This window comes from Lycorma delicatula, chromosome 12 (assembly GCF_047948215.1).
Source record: "Lycorma delicatula isolate Av1 chromosome 12, ASM4794821v1, whole genome shotgun sequence".
Taxonomy (NCBI): domain Eukaryota; kingdom Metazoa; phylum Arthropoda; class Insecta; order Hemiptera; family Fulgoridae; genus Lycorma; species Lycorma delicatula.
This window is the reverse complement of record NC_134466.1, coordinates 19,658,477-19,677,928: the sequence shown is the minus strand read 5'-3', so window position 1 is coordinate 19,677,928 and position 19,452 is coordinate 19,658,477. Positions and strand designations below refer to the sequence as shown.

At 29.8% G+C, this 19,452-nt stretch overlaps 2 protein-coding genes across 4 annotated transcripts in view; both read left to right on the top strand.

Moving 5' to 3' along the window:
- Window positions 1-9,038, top strand: part of LOC142333036 (uncharacterized) — a 108,514-nt gene extending 99,476 nt beyond the window's left edge. The window contains exons 18-19 of the mRNA XM_075379824.1: window positions 663-794; window positions 8,881-9,038. Coding sequence (XP_075235939.1) covers window positions 663-794; window positions 8,881-8,949 — 201 coding nt within the window. The 3' untranslated portion in view covers window positions 8,950-9,038. The remainder of the gene's footprint in view (window positions 1-662; window positions 795-8,880) is intronic.
- A 4,977-nt stretch (window positions 9,039-14,015) lies between these two features.
- Window positions 14,016-19,452, top strand: part of LOC142333251 (uncharacterized) — a 113,021-nt gene continuing 107,584 nt past the window's right edge. The window contains exon 1 of one of the 3 annotated variants that reach the window (XM_075380251.1): window positions 14,016-14,464. In XM_075380251.1, the coding sequence (XP_075236366.1) occupies window positions 14,358-14,464 (107 nt within the window). In that variant the 5' untranslated portion in view covers window positions 14,016-14,357. Of the gene's footprint in view, window positions 14,465-19,110; window positions 19,276-19,452 lie in introns of those variants that run through there. The other 2 variants (XM_075380252.1, XM_075380253.1) reach the window with 2 other exon arrangements.

Below are 19,452 nucleotides of genomic sequence, written 5' to 3'. Positions count from 1 at the left end.
TACCTCAATTTCCTGAAGAAATTATTGATTAAATAGATGGATACTGCTTGAAGAGTGCCTTAAAGATCTTTGGATGAGCTTGTATTGTGGTCAACGAGAGTATTTTGTCCCTTATCTACAACCCACTGTTTTCTTATCTGTGATCATTTCTCAATCTAGTGTTCAGCGAGATGCCTGTTGGATCCATACCGAGGACACTATGAGGATCAGCTTAAGTTGATATATTCTGGTTTTTTGGGGATTTGATCAGTACATCTTTGACAATGGATCTACCCATGACTCTTTAACATAGTAGTTGTACTATCTCAAACTAGGACTGTAGGGTCCATAATTAAACACACATTACATATATATAGTGTGTGTGTGTGTGTGTGTGTGTGTGTGTGTGTGTGTGTGTGTGTGTGTGTGTGTGTGTGTGTGTGTGTGTGTGTGTGTGTGTGTGTGTGTGTGTGTGTGTGTGTGTGTGTATTTTATACACACAACTTTGTTGTATGCAGTCATAAATTATTACATCAAATGCACCGATTGTTTAAAGAATGTATTTAATTATTTTATTAATTCCCATGACCATTAATTTTTTTTAGTTGCCTTGTTTAATATCTTAATTTATGTTTATGTAAATATCCTTTCATTATTTATTTCTAATATATAAAACTTTTCAGTTGCAGACCTTTGTAGATAAAAATATTTTACAATACAAAATATTAAACTTCACCGTCAGTGGTTATCAGTCTAAAAAACGTAAATGTATTGGTCTTACGTACTGTTTGAAACATCAAAATACTGACAAATATGTAAGTTTTGAGATATCTGATTAGCCTTCTCTTTATGATTAATAGGATTATAACAAATTTTTTTCTTGTAATCATTTACATTGTATATTTGTGTAAAAAAGTTTAAAAAAGATTTCCCATTTAGTAAACTATTTTATTTAGGTAGAGTTACCTTCTTTCTTCCTTTTTTCCTGTTTAGCCTCCGGTAACTACCGTTTAGATAATTCTTCAGAGGATGAATGAGGATGGTATGTATGAGTGTAGTCTTGTACATTCTCAGTTCGACCATTCCTGAGATGTGTGGTTAATTGAAACCCAACCACCAAAGAACACCGGTATCCACGATCTAGTATTCAAATCCGTGTAAAAATAACTGGCTCTACCAGGACTTGAACACTGTAACTCTTGACTTCCAAGTCAGCTGATTTGGGAAGACGCATTAACAACTAGACCAACTCGGTGGGTTAGGTAGAGTAACCTACATATGAAAATGGTCACTGTTATTCAAAAAAGAAACAAAATTTTTTTTATTGTCGCTATAATTTTTATATTTCTCTATCCTGATGTATAATTGTTCAGTCCAAAAATTTATTTGTTGAATAAATTTAAAAAGCTACTTAACATTTTAGCTAAAACCTGCAGCTGCTGTAATTCTTTATTTTATTTTATAAAAATTATTTACTTTGTGAAAAAACCATTATTAAATTTTAAGATTACTAATTTCCAAGCTTTAGTCATATTTCAAATTGACCAGACTGTTTTATTACTTGGCTGCGACCAATCAATCTACCAGGAAATTTGTCCTCCAGAGATTTATGAACGGATATACTCGATGTGGCAGTGGCGGCATCCAAATTGTTGGAATATATGTTGTAAGTGTTGTAGATGAGGAAAGGCAAAGTTTTCCAGTATATCGAGGTATATGTTCATAAAGGAAAAGTGAAATAATCTCACCAGTGTCACTTGTCACATATTATTTTCAAGCTGTCTGATGTGCTCAGCATTGAAATGGGGGTATTCTGAACCCCAGAATCTGATGTTTTATTTACCTTTAAAAGTAAATGAAAAGTAGCCTCATAAGAGCAAGTTATTTCGTTAAGATAATTGTCATCATCAAACAAATTAAGCAGAATTCTTACGATTAATCCTACCTTCAAGTGTGATAGTTGGCACTACTTTAGAAGAATAAATTTTAAAAGGTTTCTTAAAACATTATGAATAATTGAACAAGGAATGTTTAATTCAGGTGCTGCTTGTCATGTTGACTTGTGCGAACTATATAAGTTTTTATATAATAATAAAATAATAAGTACTTGTTATACTAATTCAGCATTAATCCCGTGTAACCTTTAATGTGATCAACAGTTTCCAGTGCTATTTACAAGCCATAACTGTGGTGATTTTTAAATCTCGTTTTGTAGTTATGTTGAACCACAGGGTCTTATTCTTTAAAAAATCAATCAAAACATTTAAAAAATTTTTCTCAATCCATTATCACTCGATAGACATTGATGAATATTTAGCAGCATATTCATTATAATTCGGTCAGTACAGTTTAGTACTTTTTCATTCCTCCATTTATATGGTATTACAATAAAATTATTGATTTTATTCATAACTATTCAGTATTGTAATAAAATGTATTACAATAAAATAAAATGCAATTTACTCACAATATTGATACCAATTTATCTATGTGGTATGAATTATTAATAAATGCTGGGAAAAGAGACAACTCCTGCAGTTCTTCAAATTTGTTATGGGAAACAAAAGTAACAAAACCAGTTGCATTAGTCAGCATGCTCGGAAGGATGAAAACAGCATGCCGTAGTGAATTGATGAATTTAATTCAAAGAAGATCTCATTAATGAATTTGAAAATAAAAGTAGGCGTAGCAACTTAATATTTAGAAGGCTTACTATAACATGAACGATGCTACTTATATATCTGTTGTGCACAATTCCAGTCAAAAATTTTAACAGGCTCTTGATATCCATGTGCATGATTTAGGAGCTGCTAAAGTAACAGACAGTATACCTCACATACACAATTTAGACGATGCTTTGAATTATTCAAATAATAATTAAATAACCCATAATGACTTTTATCCAGATACATGGCAAGAAGGTCTTTCTTGTTTAACATGCAGGTAGAGATTGCCAAATTATAGCTCTACGAGAAAGTATTGATAACGGATCGTTTAGTATGTTTTTTGTCAGTGATTGTTTAGCAGTGAATAAAACAGTGTTTTCTTGATCAATAAATGAAAACTGCAGTGAAGTGATAAGAACAGTGCTGATAAGTCATAACGAATGCTAGGATAGAAAGTAAGGGAGGTTTTAAAGAGGATACTGAAGAGAACTGAAAGTGGTGGTGGAAAAAGCAATTAACTATTCAATGAAGGTCAACTGGAGGATGAAGAGGAAGGAAGTATAAATATTCAATGATAGGATTTAATATTACGATGTACTTTTTCTATTACTTGCTTGAAAGTTAAAGATTATATTCAGTTTTTAAATTGTTGAAGATTTTATACTCACTGATACATGTGTAACAGAATGTTGTAGAGTGGTTTCTGCAGTGTTTTTAAGAAAATAACACTTTGTAAGAGCCAGCATATTAGAAATCACATGTTCTATAGAGTGCAAAAAGGAATTTTTAAGAAATTGTAAATAGGGATATGTTTTTCCTGATTATTTTTTTGTCTTACTTTTAAATGCGATAGTGAATTTTAATGAATTAAAATTAATAACTATAAATATTATGTTTTATCAACCTGGTTTATGTAATCAGCAACTGGAAGTCAGAAAAAGATGGAAAAGAAATACATGTAGGTACATATAATGTAGAAACATTTTTGCAAAAAAAGAAGTTAGAAAACTTTAAAAACTTTAAAGAGAGATGAACTTAAAATAGAAGAAATGGACTGCAGTAAATAAAGTGAAATGAGAAAGGATGAAGTTAGTAGAAGATGATGTTACAATTCAGGAAGTAAAAAGGTAGAAGTGATGTAGGAATAATTCTAAATAAAAGAAATAGCAGTGTACTAGGATAGTTTTTACTAATGATGGAAATTGCTGTCAGAAAGAGAATAAACCCAGGAAACTGCTTTCAACAAAATTTTATATGCCAACTAATCAATATGAAGATGGTACAATTGAAGTACTATATTAAGAGGAAGAGAAAATTATGGAAGAGTAATATAAACATTGTTGTAGAATAATAATATGGAAATTGGTGTTGTAGGACACTCAAACGTACTTTGGAGGGATGAACAAGCGAAAGGAAACAGAACATGAAATGAAAGTGGAGGAAGGATAATAAATACTACAAAATATAATAGTAATAATGCTAATAATATAGGCTAGTAAAAAACATTAAAAGAAGGCTGGGATTTCAAAATCTCGAAATTCTTTTGTTCTAGTTTTTTTAGAAATCTGCTGGAGATGAAAACAGATAAAAACTTGACTATTTATTTGTAGAAGAGAAATTGAGAAATACAATGAATCAGATATGTAGACTGCCAGCTGCCTTTATTGATAGCGATCATAACAGTGCGTTCAAAAAGTATATTTTATCAAAACTAATGCGTAAGTTAGCAAAGCAGCAAGATATCAGACTTGCTACCGCACATAAAGGTGTAAGAAAAGAAGTGACACAAAAGTAATACACAAAAATAATGTGTATTAAAGAACTGAAACCAACAGATCATGCCAAAAGACTAAATGGTTTAAATGTTTTATTGACCAAAATTGCATATAGGTATACTGAAGGTTAGGTTTTTTACAGAAAGAGTGGTTTCAACTAGGAGGATATATTAAATTACAAAATATACAACTGCGGTTGACTACTAACCTCTTATGAATTGCATGAACAATCTTTACATGATGAAAAATTGGAGACTGGTGCTATGTGAACAGAATGCGCATTGTGTGTTCCAATTGTTTTTGAAAATACAGTTGATAGTAGTAATTATTGAGCTGTTTTAACAACCTTCATTAGTCAGTTAATAGAGGTGGAAATCAATCATGGCTATCCCAACAAGATAGTGCCACCGCTAACAGTTCAATGATTTTTATGAAATATCAATGGTAAACAAACCATTTTGAGGGGATTTTAGCCTGCACAATTGCCGTCTGACTTCCCCATTACTTTCCTTGTGAGGAGCAAAAAGAGCAGTGTATCGCAACAGACCACACACAATTGACAAACTAAAATCTGCAATAACGGCATACATATGAGACATTCCAGTACATCAGTTTGTTAAAGTGTATGAAAACAAACTGAAACATGTGCAATGTTGTAATAATGTTTGAAGAGGTCATTTTCAACACTTTTTATAAACTACTCAAGTTATTGTAATATCCATTTCTATAAAATACTGAAATAAACATGCAAAGTAATAATTAAGAAAGTTTCGTCATTACACTCCCATAATTCCAGTGCAAAGCAACTTTCCAAATGCACTGTACTTCTGGTAGTAGAAATAAAGTACTATTGAAGGGAGTTAGTAAAAAGAGCTGAGAAATTAACTAAATGGAGAATGGAACAAATTGCATCAATTGGATAAGAGACAATTTGGTTTGTTCTGCATTTCTCCTGCCACTACACTCTTTGGTTGCCCAAACTTAAGACTGAATGTCTATGCCACAAACGGCTACTGAGCCTCGAAACATTTAGTAACCAGAGTCTCAACTAGCTTCTAGAGCTAAAAATGAAAGAAAATAGGCAATTAAAAAAAAACAGCAAGGTTGATGAAGTTGAGATTCTCTGCAGGAAATCGAATAATGAGTCAATAAGATTCAAAAAGCAAATGAGCAATGTCTTGCAGATGAGTTATCACATAGAGAACATTTAGAAAGAAATGGATAATATGAACTATGTGTAAAAAAAAGGAAACGGATATACCTAAATGATGGAAAAATATACAGTAGAATTGTACTGATCTAATAGAAGACCACATAATCATCCTGTAAAAGATCAAGTACATATGTAACAGGATGTAGTAGGAGCATCAATCAGAGAATAAAAAGGTAATGAGGAGAGTGAACAAATTTAGAATCTTAATTAGAATATGGACAAGCTTATTTCAGAATAGGAAACCTAATCCTCCAAGAGGTATCGCAAAGAGAAGGATTGACTAAAACATTGCTAGAAGGATCAGCAAAAGGTGAAAAGAAGAGAGTCCTATAAGATCAAGAATGATAAAAATTAAAAGATATTGGATCTACAAAGAACTAACATTTTTTGTTGTAAATATAAAGCAAATGAATTATGCATGGTGCAAGGGCCGTATATCAGACAAGTATGAAAATGATGATGAGTTGTGAAAATAATAGTCTGTTTAGCTTTCAAACTTAGCATTCCATTGAAGAACAGGTTAAAACAATCATTAATTTAATCCCTTTTATTTTTATGAATTCCCTTTATTCTGCTATATTTTGTTCATTTGTCATATTTGACAAACTTCCAACATCCTTGATGTAATGATTTAACTTGGTGAAAAGTTCATATCATTTTTCAAAACAAAGGATTGTTTATTTTTTTTTTACATACTAGGTTCATACCTTACAGGTAGATGATTTCAACTTACATCACAGATTCAATTAACTCTCTTTTTCTCTTCTGTTTAGCTCCTGGAACCACCATAAGGTATTACTTCAGAGGATGATATATATGAATGTAAATGAAGTGTAGTTTGTACAGTCTCCATTCAGTCGACCATTCCTGAGATGTCTGGGTAATTGAAACCTAACAATCAAAGAACACTGGTATCCATGATCTAGTATTCAAATCCATACAAAAGTAACTAAGTTTACTAGGATTTAAATGTTAGAACTCTTGACTTTGAAATCAGTTGACTTGTGACAAGTTAACCACTAGACCACTAGACTAGGTGGGCTAGATTTAATTAACTACTCTTCATCACATTACTCATATGTACATCTGATCTGTCTAAGGAGCATTAAAATACTTTCTTCATTGATTCATTGAATTTATAAAAAAAAAAAAAATTATGTATGTCTTTATTATTATACTCTAACTTTACATATAATCATTCAGCAATAGTATAAAAAATCATGAACGCTATGCTCTTTTATGTTGTATGTTTCAATCATTTGAAAAGCTGAAAAAGAAACAGTGCCGATGCAACATTTAAATTCACTGGTACTTCTATGCATACAAAAGTAAATATATCAGTTGTGTTTACAAAGATGAATCAGTACAAATAAATTGTATTTCTAACAGAATTTATTAAAAAATAAACAATTAGGCATTTTTAGATTAAGCAACAGTTGTAACAACAGACAAGCAATTTAAAGGCTTTTGTTTGCACAAAGTATCTTTAGATATATTACAATAATGGTTTTAAAATGCTACATTAAAGTGAATGAAAATAAATAATTTTTTATAACATCTACTTTGGGCAAGGAATTTGTCCTCTAGTAGCCCCTTTAAATAACACCTGCATATCAGTGCTTTAGCAAACCCTTTTCCTTTTGTATGCTTTCATTGTACTTGCAGATATAATTTCTGACTTGTAATATTAGAAAAATTTTTCAGTAATTTAAATGATGAAATTTTAAAAATTTACAGCATTTAAACATTTTTATTTCATCTGTACTTTTGTGAAAAATACAATTTAAATTTTTTGAGGGAGTTGTTTATCCTTGTAGCCCAAGTAAATGCTATTCTTAAAACACCAAAAAAGGAAGAAAATTAGGAAAAAAATTATAATTATATGGATATAAAAATAAAGACAGAAAAATATTTATTTCAAACTGAATAGTTTTGGATTTCTCAAACTTTAGTCCAGGAAAGTAATATTCCACAGATTATAAATAGTAAACTTTATTGCTACTTTAACACCTATGGATGGTATAAGAAAAAGATTGAAGCAAAAAGATAAGGAATTAATACCATCTTCAACATTACTTGCTACTGGCTTCATAATATGGACACTGTGAAAATCAACAGGAAATTCAAGGGGTATTGGGCATTTGGAATATAGAAATTAGTACAAAGATATGCAAGGTAATAGTTTTTACATACTGGAGCAATGTAAAAGGAATGCATATATTTGGATACAGACATTACAGAAAGTAGAAGAAGGTTTAAGGGGCAAGAATACAAAAGGTGAGCCGTTTCAACCATTCTTTAAAAGAGTTGTTGAGGCACAGATATGTGCCTTTAGATTTCAAACTGCCTATAAATCATACTAGTCACTGATCTTGACATATAAATTTGGAACATAGGTTCATATAAATAGTAAAGATAGAAGTAAGATACAAATGCCAAAATAAAATTTTGAAAAGTGTAACGGAAAACTTGCATCCAAATGACTGCTACTTTGTTCTGTTTCAAATCATGATCCCCATTGCTGACATAATCACAGTAGGTATAGTTTTATAAATATTTCTAAAAAACTGGTTCAGCATCCATAAAGTGGCAGCAATAAACAAAAATACAATGTGATTACATTTAACTCCGCAAGCAGTAATCGATTTAAAAGGGTAGAGCATTATTAATTATGTTATTTTTTATTGATCTCAGACTGTACAAGACAACACCACTTTTTTACATTCAATCATATCATCCTCATTCATTCTCTGAAATAATACCTTATGGTGGTTCCAGAGGCTAAACAGAAAAATAAAGAATATTATAGTGATTCTTACACTATATTCTACAAGGGAATTTCCAACTCCCAGCGATCAGAAAAAAAATCCCACCCCATTGAAAATCCTAAAAAAAAAATTCTTAAAAATTCTTAACATTAAAGGCAATGCAAATAGATTATAAATGATCCTAATTCACATAAGAAGGTGCACTAAGTTACCTTACCATTATCGATTATAAAAAATCTGCAAAATACTCTACCAAGTTTCTGCCACTTGTATTTGATGATACTATCATTTAAATTTTTTATAAGTATTGGTTCTATCAGTATCAAAAAGGTTAATGTACTGAATTGTTCCTTCACAAATGAATGATTATTACCTACTTTCCCATAAAAATCTCCCAGAATTATAACTCTTAATTATGAACAATATAATTCATTAAATTGTATATTACTTCATTTTAAATGTGTTTTGTTTAATTTTAGGATTCTAATTTAGAAGAACACTTTTTATACAAGTTTGGTAAAACAGAAATTATTAACAAGGGTACTTAATCCAGCTTCCTATAAAAAATGTAAATAAATTAAAAGTATAATTATATAGCAAATTAAAATTTTATTGTTACAATAAATAAAAAAAGTAACAGAGAGTGCTTTATTATCTATCCTTTAACAGTGTCCTTCTTTTTTTTCACTTTTTATTTTAATTCTGAAGTAAAACAACAAAGGATATAGAGAACTTTACAATGCAGTACTTCTCCCTTTACACAGACATCCAGCTGTCAGTGTAAAAGGAAAAGCATGATTTATTGCATGATTAGTTTCCCTGTACAGGAATATAACTTTAATTGACTTTGAAAACTTTGGGTACTCCTGGTATAAATATGTATCTTAATCTTTCTTTTGAATGTTTAATCTCTATATATATAAACATACATTAACACCATTTTCTTGTTCAGAATGTATTAAATGGAATGGGTAAAATTAAGATCCATAAAGTTTTGTCAAAAACATTCTGATACTTTACCGCACAATGCTCCCTCTATGAATGATGAAACCTTGCCGATGGTGAGGGAGCTTGAGTGCTCAGTGATACAGGTAGTTGGACTGAAGTGAAACCATATTGGAGAAGTATCTGTTGAGACTAAGGAATAATTCTTGAAAGAGGGCAGCAGCTCTTTCAGTAATTGTAAAGGGTACAGGTCAGGAGGCCTTAAATAGCATTATCAACATCACTCATCCTTCTGAGTATTAGCTTAAATAAAGTATTAGCTCTGCTGTTATACTTCCAATTAATTGTGAAATGTCTGCTGCCTACTATTAATTAACGCTTCATATTTAAATAATGAAGGGATTTTCAATAACTAATCTTAACATAACGTAAAATTTGTTTGATGTTTATGATACAAGGTCACGTAACAAAAGATTTGAAAAGACATTCCAAAATATAAAACTGATATTCAGTATATAATTATTATGTTCAGAATATAGTATTATGTTGCAATGTATGAACAGCGCATGAATCATATTAATCACAAACAATAACATACATATTCGAAGTCACCTCTAAAAATAAGAAGTCTCTAAATTGATCATCAATTAGCTTGTATAGCCCGCAATGCTCGGGGTTCATAATTTTTTCTAAGCCCTTCCAATGCTTTTTTAGAAAAATTGTCAGTAACTTTTGTCAACGAACAAAATATCCTTTGTATTCCTTTTTTGTCTACTGTTTTGTCTTCAGCCATTTGACTGGTTTCATGCAACTTCTCTTCAGAATTCCCTATCCAGTGCCAGTCGTTTCATCTCGGTATACCCCTACATCCTACATCCCTAACAATTTATTTTACATATTCCAAACGTTGCCTGCTGGCACAATTTTTCCTATATACCTGTCCCTCCAATATGAAAGCGACTATTCCAGGATGCCTTAAGATCTTAAGGATGGCTTAAGATGCCAGGATGTCTTAATGTGGCCTATAAGTCTGCCTCTTCTTTTAACACAAGTATTTTTCCAAATGCTTCTTTCTTCATCGATTTGCCGCAACACCTCTTCCATTGTCATTTTATCCATCCGTCTGATTTTTAACATTCTGCTAAACAAAGCTTTTCAAAAGTTTCTAATTTTTTCTTCTCATCCAAGTTTCATCGTCCAAGTTTCAATTCCATATAAATCTACGCTTCAAACACCCTTTCAAAAATGTTTCTCACGTTTAAATTAATTTTTGATATAAACAATTATATTTTTGACTAAAAGCTTCATCCATCTTTAGTAATTCTACTTCCCATGTAATAAAATTCATCTACCACCATAATCTTTTCTCTTCCTGTTTTTATATTCGGTGGTCCATCTATTATTTGTACTACATCATTGCTTTTGTTCTTGCTTATTTTCATGCGGAAGTTCTTGCGTAGTACGTCATCCATGCCGTTCATTGTTTCTTCTAAATCTTTTTTACACTCAGCTAGAACTACTATATCATCAGCAAATCGCAGCATCTTTATCTTTTCAACTTGTACTGTTACTTCGGATCTAAATTGTTCTTTAACATCATTACCTGATAGTTCTACACAAAGACTAAAAAGTAACGGAGATAGGGAACATCCTAGTCAGACTCCCTTCGTATTACGGTTTCATTCTTACATACTGCAATTAAGAATTTAAATAAACTCCGATGAGATATTTTTTAAATTAATTTAGTAATAGTTCTAGAATTATTAACTGCCTAATACACTAAAGGCCATTTACAATAACTGATCTCCAATAAATAAAATTTATGAACTATCGTAAAATGAGCTGCTACGGCAGATCAATCATACATTCACCCTAAATACATCACACATCTTTTTGGGCAGTCGTGTAAAAACGGCGAAGTTTTCTTATTCATAATTATTAATTATAACAGATTTTCCGATAAAAAGTTGTACTACGTAATTTATTAAGCTCAATTTCCTTAATTTAAATGACAATACAAATTTCATTATCTTGCACGGCTTAAATATTCAGTAATTAATTTCTTTTTTTCTATTTTTTAATGTTTAAATGCGTTTTGTTTATAGCTATTCCAGAAATCTGTCACTAGAAATTGATTGTAATATTTCATTATTCAGTTCACAAATCTATCCTTTTGTAAAATATAAAAAAAATAAAAGTAAACTGAAATGTAAGAAAACGTAAAACGTAATTACGAAAAAAATTTCGAATTTAAACATTTACTTAAATTATTAATCAACTTTTAGATTAGTAATTAGTAAAAATATCCTTAATTACGTGCACAAAAAAAACCACATATCCAATATTACTCAAAAATATTGTTTGGTATTGTTCGGTTATCATATAAGTTACTACAAGAAATATTGTAGTAACTTAGAGTAGTAACTTAGCTCAGACCTATACATTGCTCTGAGCTGATTAGATCGAACGTTTAACAAAATTGAGTGTAATCTTTGCGGTATTTTTCCAAACATTGGTTTTGATTTCGGACATTTATCATATGTTTTCAAAAAAAAAATTCTAGGATATTATTAATTTCTAATCTTAGACTAAATTCATATCCTTGATACGTCAAGCATACCATTAGCACTCGCAGATATGATATCCAGATCATACGTTTAGCGAAATCAAATATAAATTGTTCTGAACAATACCGTGTAAGTTTTCCTTGATAAATAAACGTAATTACTGTCTCATATAAGCATTTGAAACGAATTTTGGAGTAATGAAAATCCATATTCTACTCCTTATTTTTTTGATCGATAAAATAACCAAACAAATATTTCGATTAATATCTGAATTGATCTCGCTGATTCGATAAGTTTTTGGCTGCTATCTCCTGATTTTTAACATAAATGTTATAATGCTGGTGATACTTGACACGTGGAATATTATTGACGCTGAAATATTAACGAATTCATTTAAATTGTTTAATCATATTTTTTTTATTATAGAAAATATACTTTTATATTTAACATCGTACTTGTTTTATACAAAACCTTTTTCGATTTAACTGTAATTTCCTTGCTTGGCAATTGGTAAAAAGGAATTAATACAACGTTTCATATCACGTCATTATACTAGGTAGTCTTATTCTCTGTTATATAAATTAAATCTTTCAACTTTATACCATCTTTTATTATTCATTTTTTTTAATAAATAAATTATTCATTCCTATCTTTCAAACAAAAATCGTATTTATCTTATTATTTTTCCGTCTAGATAGCGCTATAGCAGAGCTTTAGCTTTAGAAGGGAAACTATTGCGATCGATTTAATTTAGCATATGCGGTTTTCACCGGATCTTACTAATTAGAGTCTATGTTTTGACACTTAAGGAATCCAAAGAACACAAACACCGGATGAAAGTTTTCCGGATGTTAATGTTCGTATGTACTTGTGTGTGGTCCGTATTACATTCTAAACCACCTTCTATCTCCAGAACTATCGGATCGATTTTGACCAAATCTGGTCAGATTATTTCTGCATTTGGAGCAATGATGCCATTAATTTTCAACTTAAAAGGCCAAGGGGGTGAGGCTCTAGAACAAGGTCCCTCTGTATTTTGAGATTTCGCGCAATTAAGATAGTATTTTTATTAGGCATATTTGTAAAATAATTAAAAAATAACAATATCTGCAATAAACAATTTTACAACTCTAATTTTTGCAATGCTATGTTGTGACGTCACAGGTGAGCGATATAATTAAATAAATGAGTAATATTTAAAATGTAAATAAGTAACAGTATATATATATATATATATATATATATACAGTTACATTGATGAAAAAATTTGATGTGGACACCACATGACTTCCTTGTACGCCTATTAAATTACATATACACATTATTTTAAAATGAAAAGTACATAAAATTTTATTTCATTAATAACTTCTGATATTTTTTTAATTGTTAGTATTGAATTATTATTTACGTGATTTTTTTTTTACAATCAGAGGTTAATAATACATCAATAGTTAAAAAAAAGGAAATTAAGTCTCATTCGAACCGATTAGCCTTCCTGTTAAGTCTAAATATTTCATTAATTAAAATTTCATTTGGTTACAGCACTGGAACCAATGAAAATAAGTATTATTTATGATGCATCGTTGAAAAGCTCTGAATGAGGACTTATAACTGCAGTTAAGAAAAATCTCAAAATCCAAATTTTGTGGATTTTTGGCTTTTTTGGACACTTTTGGTTCAGTCGATTACAGCCAAAAGGGAAGGTGCACAAGTAGATCTTACAACAATTCTAAATCCAAAATTTCAACATCCTACGGCTAATAGTTTTTGAATTATTCGAAATAAATACGTACGTTGTACTTCCTTTACTTCGTATAAGGAAGTAAAAAAAAAACAATGAACAGGCATTAAGAAAAAACAAATGGTAGTAACTACTGTACTTACGCATCAGCCCGTCGACCAATAAATTGCAAAATTTATGTTATTCTTAGTATCTAAATAAATAAATGATATATAAATAGGTAAATAAGCTAATAAATAAATGTAATCTAAAAAGAAACATTTTGTTTCCTTTTATTTTTTCAGGTCCTTTTAGAAAGGGTTCATTTGCTGATTACTTTTATTTTTAAGATATATCAATGCGGATTCATCACAGAGAAAAGTTTTAGGCGTAATAGGAAAACAAAATAAGACTGTTTAATTTTACGTGTTACATGTAATTTAGGTGTTTTTTATAAAACGAATTCAAATATTGCAGTAAGAATGTACTATTTTATTGTAACTGGGTACAACAGACTGACAGTACAATTTTTTATTCGAGCTATTTAGAAGGGAAAACCATTTGAATGGGCAAATTTTTACAAAAATATTTTATTTTGTATTTAGTTTAATTCAACATTTCGTTACTGAAACTATTATATACCTTATCCAACTTCTTATATTTTCTTCTGGCGGTAGGGCGTCCGACAACCCCATCCATGGCATCATCGCCTGTCACTGCCTAAATGAGCCGTGAAGACAGCACAAGATTTCAGCGGCTCACATCGGACTTTACCGCTACCAGATTTTCAAATAAGAAGGGAACTCTCAGTATTCGTTCACAACCTACAAGGTAGAACAAAATAAAAAATAAAAATTAAGAAAATCATAATAGAAATAGATATTTTGTTAACAGATTAATAAAACTTCCGGATGGTAAGTGACTATTGAATACGAAAACAATATAGTAAAATAAAAATCATGAACTGCATTTCAGTTCACCCTAGTCGGAATCTGTAAAGAAAATGAATCGGCACACGTGTTGATTCATGAAACCACACATGTATTCAAAACTTTGAAACAATTACAAATCGGCAATTTATTAACCGATTTAAAAAAATAAAAGGCTTTATGTTTTAGTAATAATATACATTTTGATAAAACTAATATTTATGGAGAAATAATGGATTGAAAATGAAAAATGGCCGCCATTTTGTAATTTACGAAGATATTTAAGTCTTGATTTTTTGCTAACGTTAAAAGTTCATTACCAAATATTAATGTGATTCGACCATCCGAACTACAAATATAAATTTTTATATAAAAATAACAAAATGGCGGACAGTGGGAGAACGAAGGAAAAATTGCCATTTTTCGTAAGGATATTTTTTGTTTAATTTTACAAGTAGAATCCGAAAAGTATAGCCAGCCCACCATTTTAGATACACTCTGTAGACATTTTTTTTTTGCTGGTTTTTTTAATGAGCAGACGCGAATTATACAATACACTTGGTAGGAATTCATTTTTTTTTTTTTTGGCTGCTTTTATTACCGATCGCAGTCTTTCTTATGGCTGTGACGCATGTAAACAATCTGAGTTTTTAGAAACACTAATAGAGTTATTCAATTACGAATACTGATGTTCACACGCAACCAGCCTCTGTGAAGAAAAGAATGCAGTTGTCGATTATAGGACTACATATTTTCTGCATTTTGGCACGCTAAGCATGGCATACCGAAGTACAGCATTAAGTTTGGCTGAATGAAGAAGACGACGTGAAAACCTTTTTTCTTGTCATTTTTCGTAGTGTTGCAGGACGTTTTTAAAAACGATTTTTATTTGATGTCAGGTATCTAACATGTTTTGCACGTCGGTTCAAAATACACGAGATTCAATTAGCACGGTCTAAGTCCAAAGAATACGTAATTACTCTGTATGTAATGATGAACGAATCTTTTTTGGGGTTCCGATGGTTGAAATTTTTTTATGTGTGTTACATTCTCAAATTGTTCAGAATCTAGATAAAAGTTATATAAATTGGCGAATTAGATTAATCAAATGTCTTTGTCAATTTCGTAACGTATTTTATTATATTTAAATAGATTCATAATATGTTGTATTTAAAATGTTTCGTAATTAATGAAAATCTGCGGTTTTTATTCTAGAACATGTTCCGAAAGATACTGTTAGGTATCGTTCGTGTGTATGTTGCGTGCTGATGTATGTTGATATGTGAGTGTGAGGTAGTGGGGATTCTTTGTGCGTAGTTGAGTGCGTGGTGACTTATTGTGAAAGACGGATGTGTGTGCCGTCTTAAGCATTCATAGCGTTAAAATGTTACAATATCATAAATATTCAAATGTTACTTAGTATTACAATGTTTTACTATTCATTACAATAAAAATGTTATACATTCCACTATTGTGTGTGTTCATTTAGTCAAAAAACAAAACGCACACAGAAATTGGTATTTTTCTTTCGTGCTGTTTATAATAAATATAATGCTGCATAGAATATAATACTGTTAGGGACTCGCATAGAATTGAAATCTCTTCATTATTATTATTATTACTTGTTCATTATTGTTTACTTCTTTTTTTTTTGTAATTTGGTTGAATATTTATTCCAAATTTTCTTTTTACTTCGTAATATTAAATATAATCTTTGGTTAACTATAGTGACCAATGTAATTCAGTTTTTTCTTCCTGTCATGCAGTTTTCGGCAATTATATTTACAATTTAAGTCGAGTAAATTACAAGTCTTAAAACGTAATTCTTGTATTACCAGAAAAAATTTTAAATCTATAAAATTAAGTTAATAATTTATAAGATTTAATACTTGCAATACTTAGAATTCTGAGGAAAAACTTAACATCACAGGAAATGTATTTCTAAGGATTATATATTACATCAGAATTTCTGAGAACTGACAATTTTTTCTGATATACGCAAATTATTTTCTGGTTTATTGAAGTCAAGTAATTTTTCCTAGACATTGAAAGAGCTGATATAATATTTAAAGAAGCCTGTACTTTGTTAACGTTTAACGATTATGTTATCTGTTCTGATTAAATATACTATGTGGAAAACTTATCCTGGAAGTTCACGACAGGTGCGAACATTGGCCTTTCTGTCTGCAAAGCTTGACGGCTAGAGCCGTTTCGCTGATCGATATAGAATTTCCTCGATGAAATCGCCTTGTTCAAATAGAATAAAGTTGAAGAAAGCAGAACCGTTAGTAAATGTTTATTCAAATTACTTCTAACGGTATTAATTCTGTAAACGTTCGTACATCTGAAAGATGGATCGGTAATTGCAAATCGGCCGAGCCATCTAACGAAGTGAGTTCGACCCCGTGTAATTTTAATTTTATAACTTTATACTTTTGTTACTGTACTCCCAACTTATTAGTTCAGATAAGAATGAAAGTATTGGATGTACTCTTGATTAGGACCGAGAAAGACATATACAGTCTCTAAATTATTTTATTTTGTAACCTCAGTTTAATTTAAATTAAATAATCAATAATTCATTTTCATTTGGTAAGGGTTCCTAACAGACTGGGTCAGAGCTCTAAAGTGACCCGGAGGGTGGTTGGCGGGGAGAAATTTCAATTATTCGGTTATCGATTACTAAACCGATTGGCTAAGCCTATCTAAAAATAATTGTTGATAATGCAGCAAAAAAAAAATTGTTTGGATTTACGCAATAAATTATTATATATCTTTTTTAGAGTTAGAGAGTTCACAAAACCGTTAAGGGCGTTTTAGTTATAATTTAATAAATAAGTCGTATGTAAAAATAAGATAAAAATTCATGTTCATAAAACACCATCACCCCAGTAAAAGAGTTACCGATATAAATTTTTATTTCATATTTATGAGATAATTTCTGTGAATTTATGTGTATTACAATAATAATTTTTTATAAAATGAAATAGTTTTTTTATTAAAATTCGCGTTACTTTTTCTGTTGAGTTATTAAAGTTACTTTTTAAATAGAGAACTTTTTAAAACGTGTTGAGAATTTTGACGCTTAAAAATGTGTTATAAGTTTTAACTTGTCTTGCTTCTATTTAATAACTTACAACGGTTCAAATACCTATTTGAAAGCTATGAAACTCAGTATAAATAAAGATTATTTTAAGCGTATCTGAAAAAAATATATATTTATATATTTATAATAAATCAATATTTCTAGTTGTATATTAGATTTTATAATTACAACTAAAAAATTTAAAAAGAAAATTATTCTTATAAATTTGTAAAAATAAAATAATATTTTATATTTTTATATAGGATTAGTTTATCCGGTGGTCCCGTTATGCGATTAATTTTTTAAAGAAATTGTCTCTCCGGACAATATGAAATTTTCTTTCAATTATCGTCACCGTCGACTACTGTAATCTCAAGTACTTGTCAGTATAGTGTAATGTTATAATATATACCTTGTTCTAGTTTGGGTATATCAATAGTATTTTCGAAAACTAAAGCAAGTTGAATTAAGGTAAAATATTATGAATATTTCAAAGAACCTTTACTCATGATATTTTTCTACGTTTGTTTTCTTATTTACATCGAGATACAAATGCATCGTATTTGCTTTGGTGTTATTCCGCGTAAATTTAGCACTATTCATAAAAATAAAAACCCTTTTGAGAAAAAAATAAAAACATTTACAAAATAGTTCAAGTAAAGAAAAAAAACATGTATTTATTCTTATTTACATATTCTAATTTATATTATTCTTAAACAAATTTTTTATTTAGTTTTTTTTTGTGAATTCTTTAAATTTATTAAATGCTTTTTTTTTTAGAAGCCTTTTTTTTTTCTGTTTACACTTCGAGAATCACGGTCAGGTATTACTTCAGAAGTTGAATGAGGATGATATGTATGAGTGTAAGTAAAGTGTAGTCTTGTATGGTCTCAGGTCGACCATTTCGGAAATGTATAGTTAATTGAAACCCGACCGCCAAAGAACACCGGTATTCACGATCTAGTATTCAAATCCGTATAAAAATAACTGCCTTTACTAGGATTTGAACGCTAGAACTCTCGACTTCGAAATCAACTGATTTGCGAAGACGGCTTCACCATTAGAGCAAACCGGTGGATTTATAGAAACCTATCTAGTTTTGAAAAATGTTTGTTTATTTTTTAATTTAAAAATATATTGGTCTAAAAATGTATATATATTTAAGAATATATTGGTCTCCACGTTACATTTTTTTTATAATTTTCCATTTATTTAAAACACGTATTGAAAAATAAAATTAATATACGTTTTAATGAAGTAGGATGGGGGTATCCAGTTTTGGGTACTTGACATGTGTATCTCTTCTATTCGTTAGCGTCATATTCAATCGAATGACGTCAAAGTATGAACTTTGACGTCATTCGATTGAATAAGAATATGTATATATATTAATAAGAATACATATATATATATTCTCATGAATATATATATAAGAGCATTAACAGCGTATGTATTGAGTATTAGAGTTAGCAGTATCGATCTATCGTATATTCTGAATAGATAAGTTTATAAAATTTAGACAATTATTCATATTTTACGAAAAAGTTAAGAGTTTTGAACATGCGAATCATAATCTACGTTATGAGCTTTTTTACCATCAGTGCGGGGAAAGATTATAATGAAAAAGAGTAAGTACTTTAAACTCTGTGTATTTGTGTGTGCGATTAGATTTATTAAACTGAAAATATTTTTATAATATAAGAAGTATTTAAAAATTACCTTAAAAAATTTAATTCTGAATACCTGGTCTATGTATTTTGGTTAATCAGAAAGAGAAAACAGAATACTCAAGATTTATCAAAAGA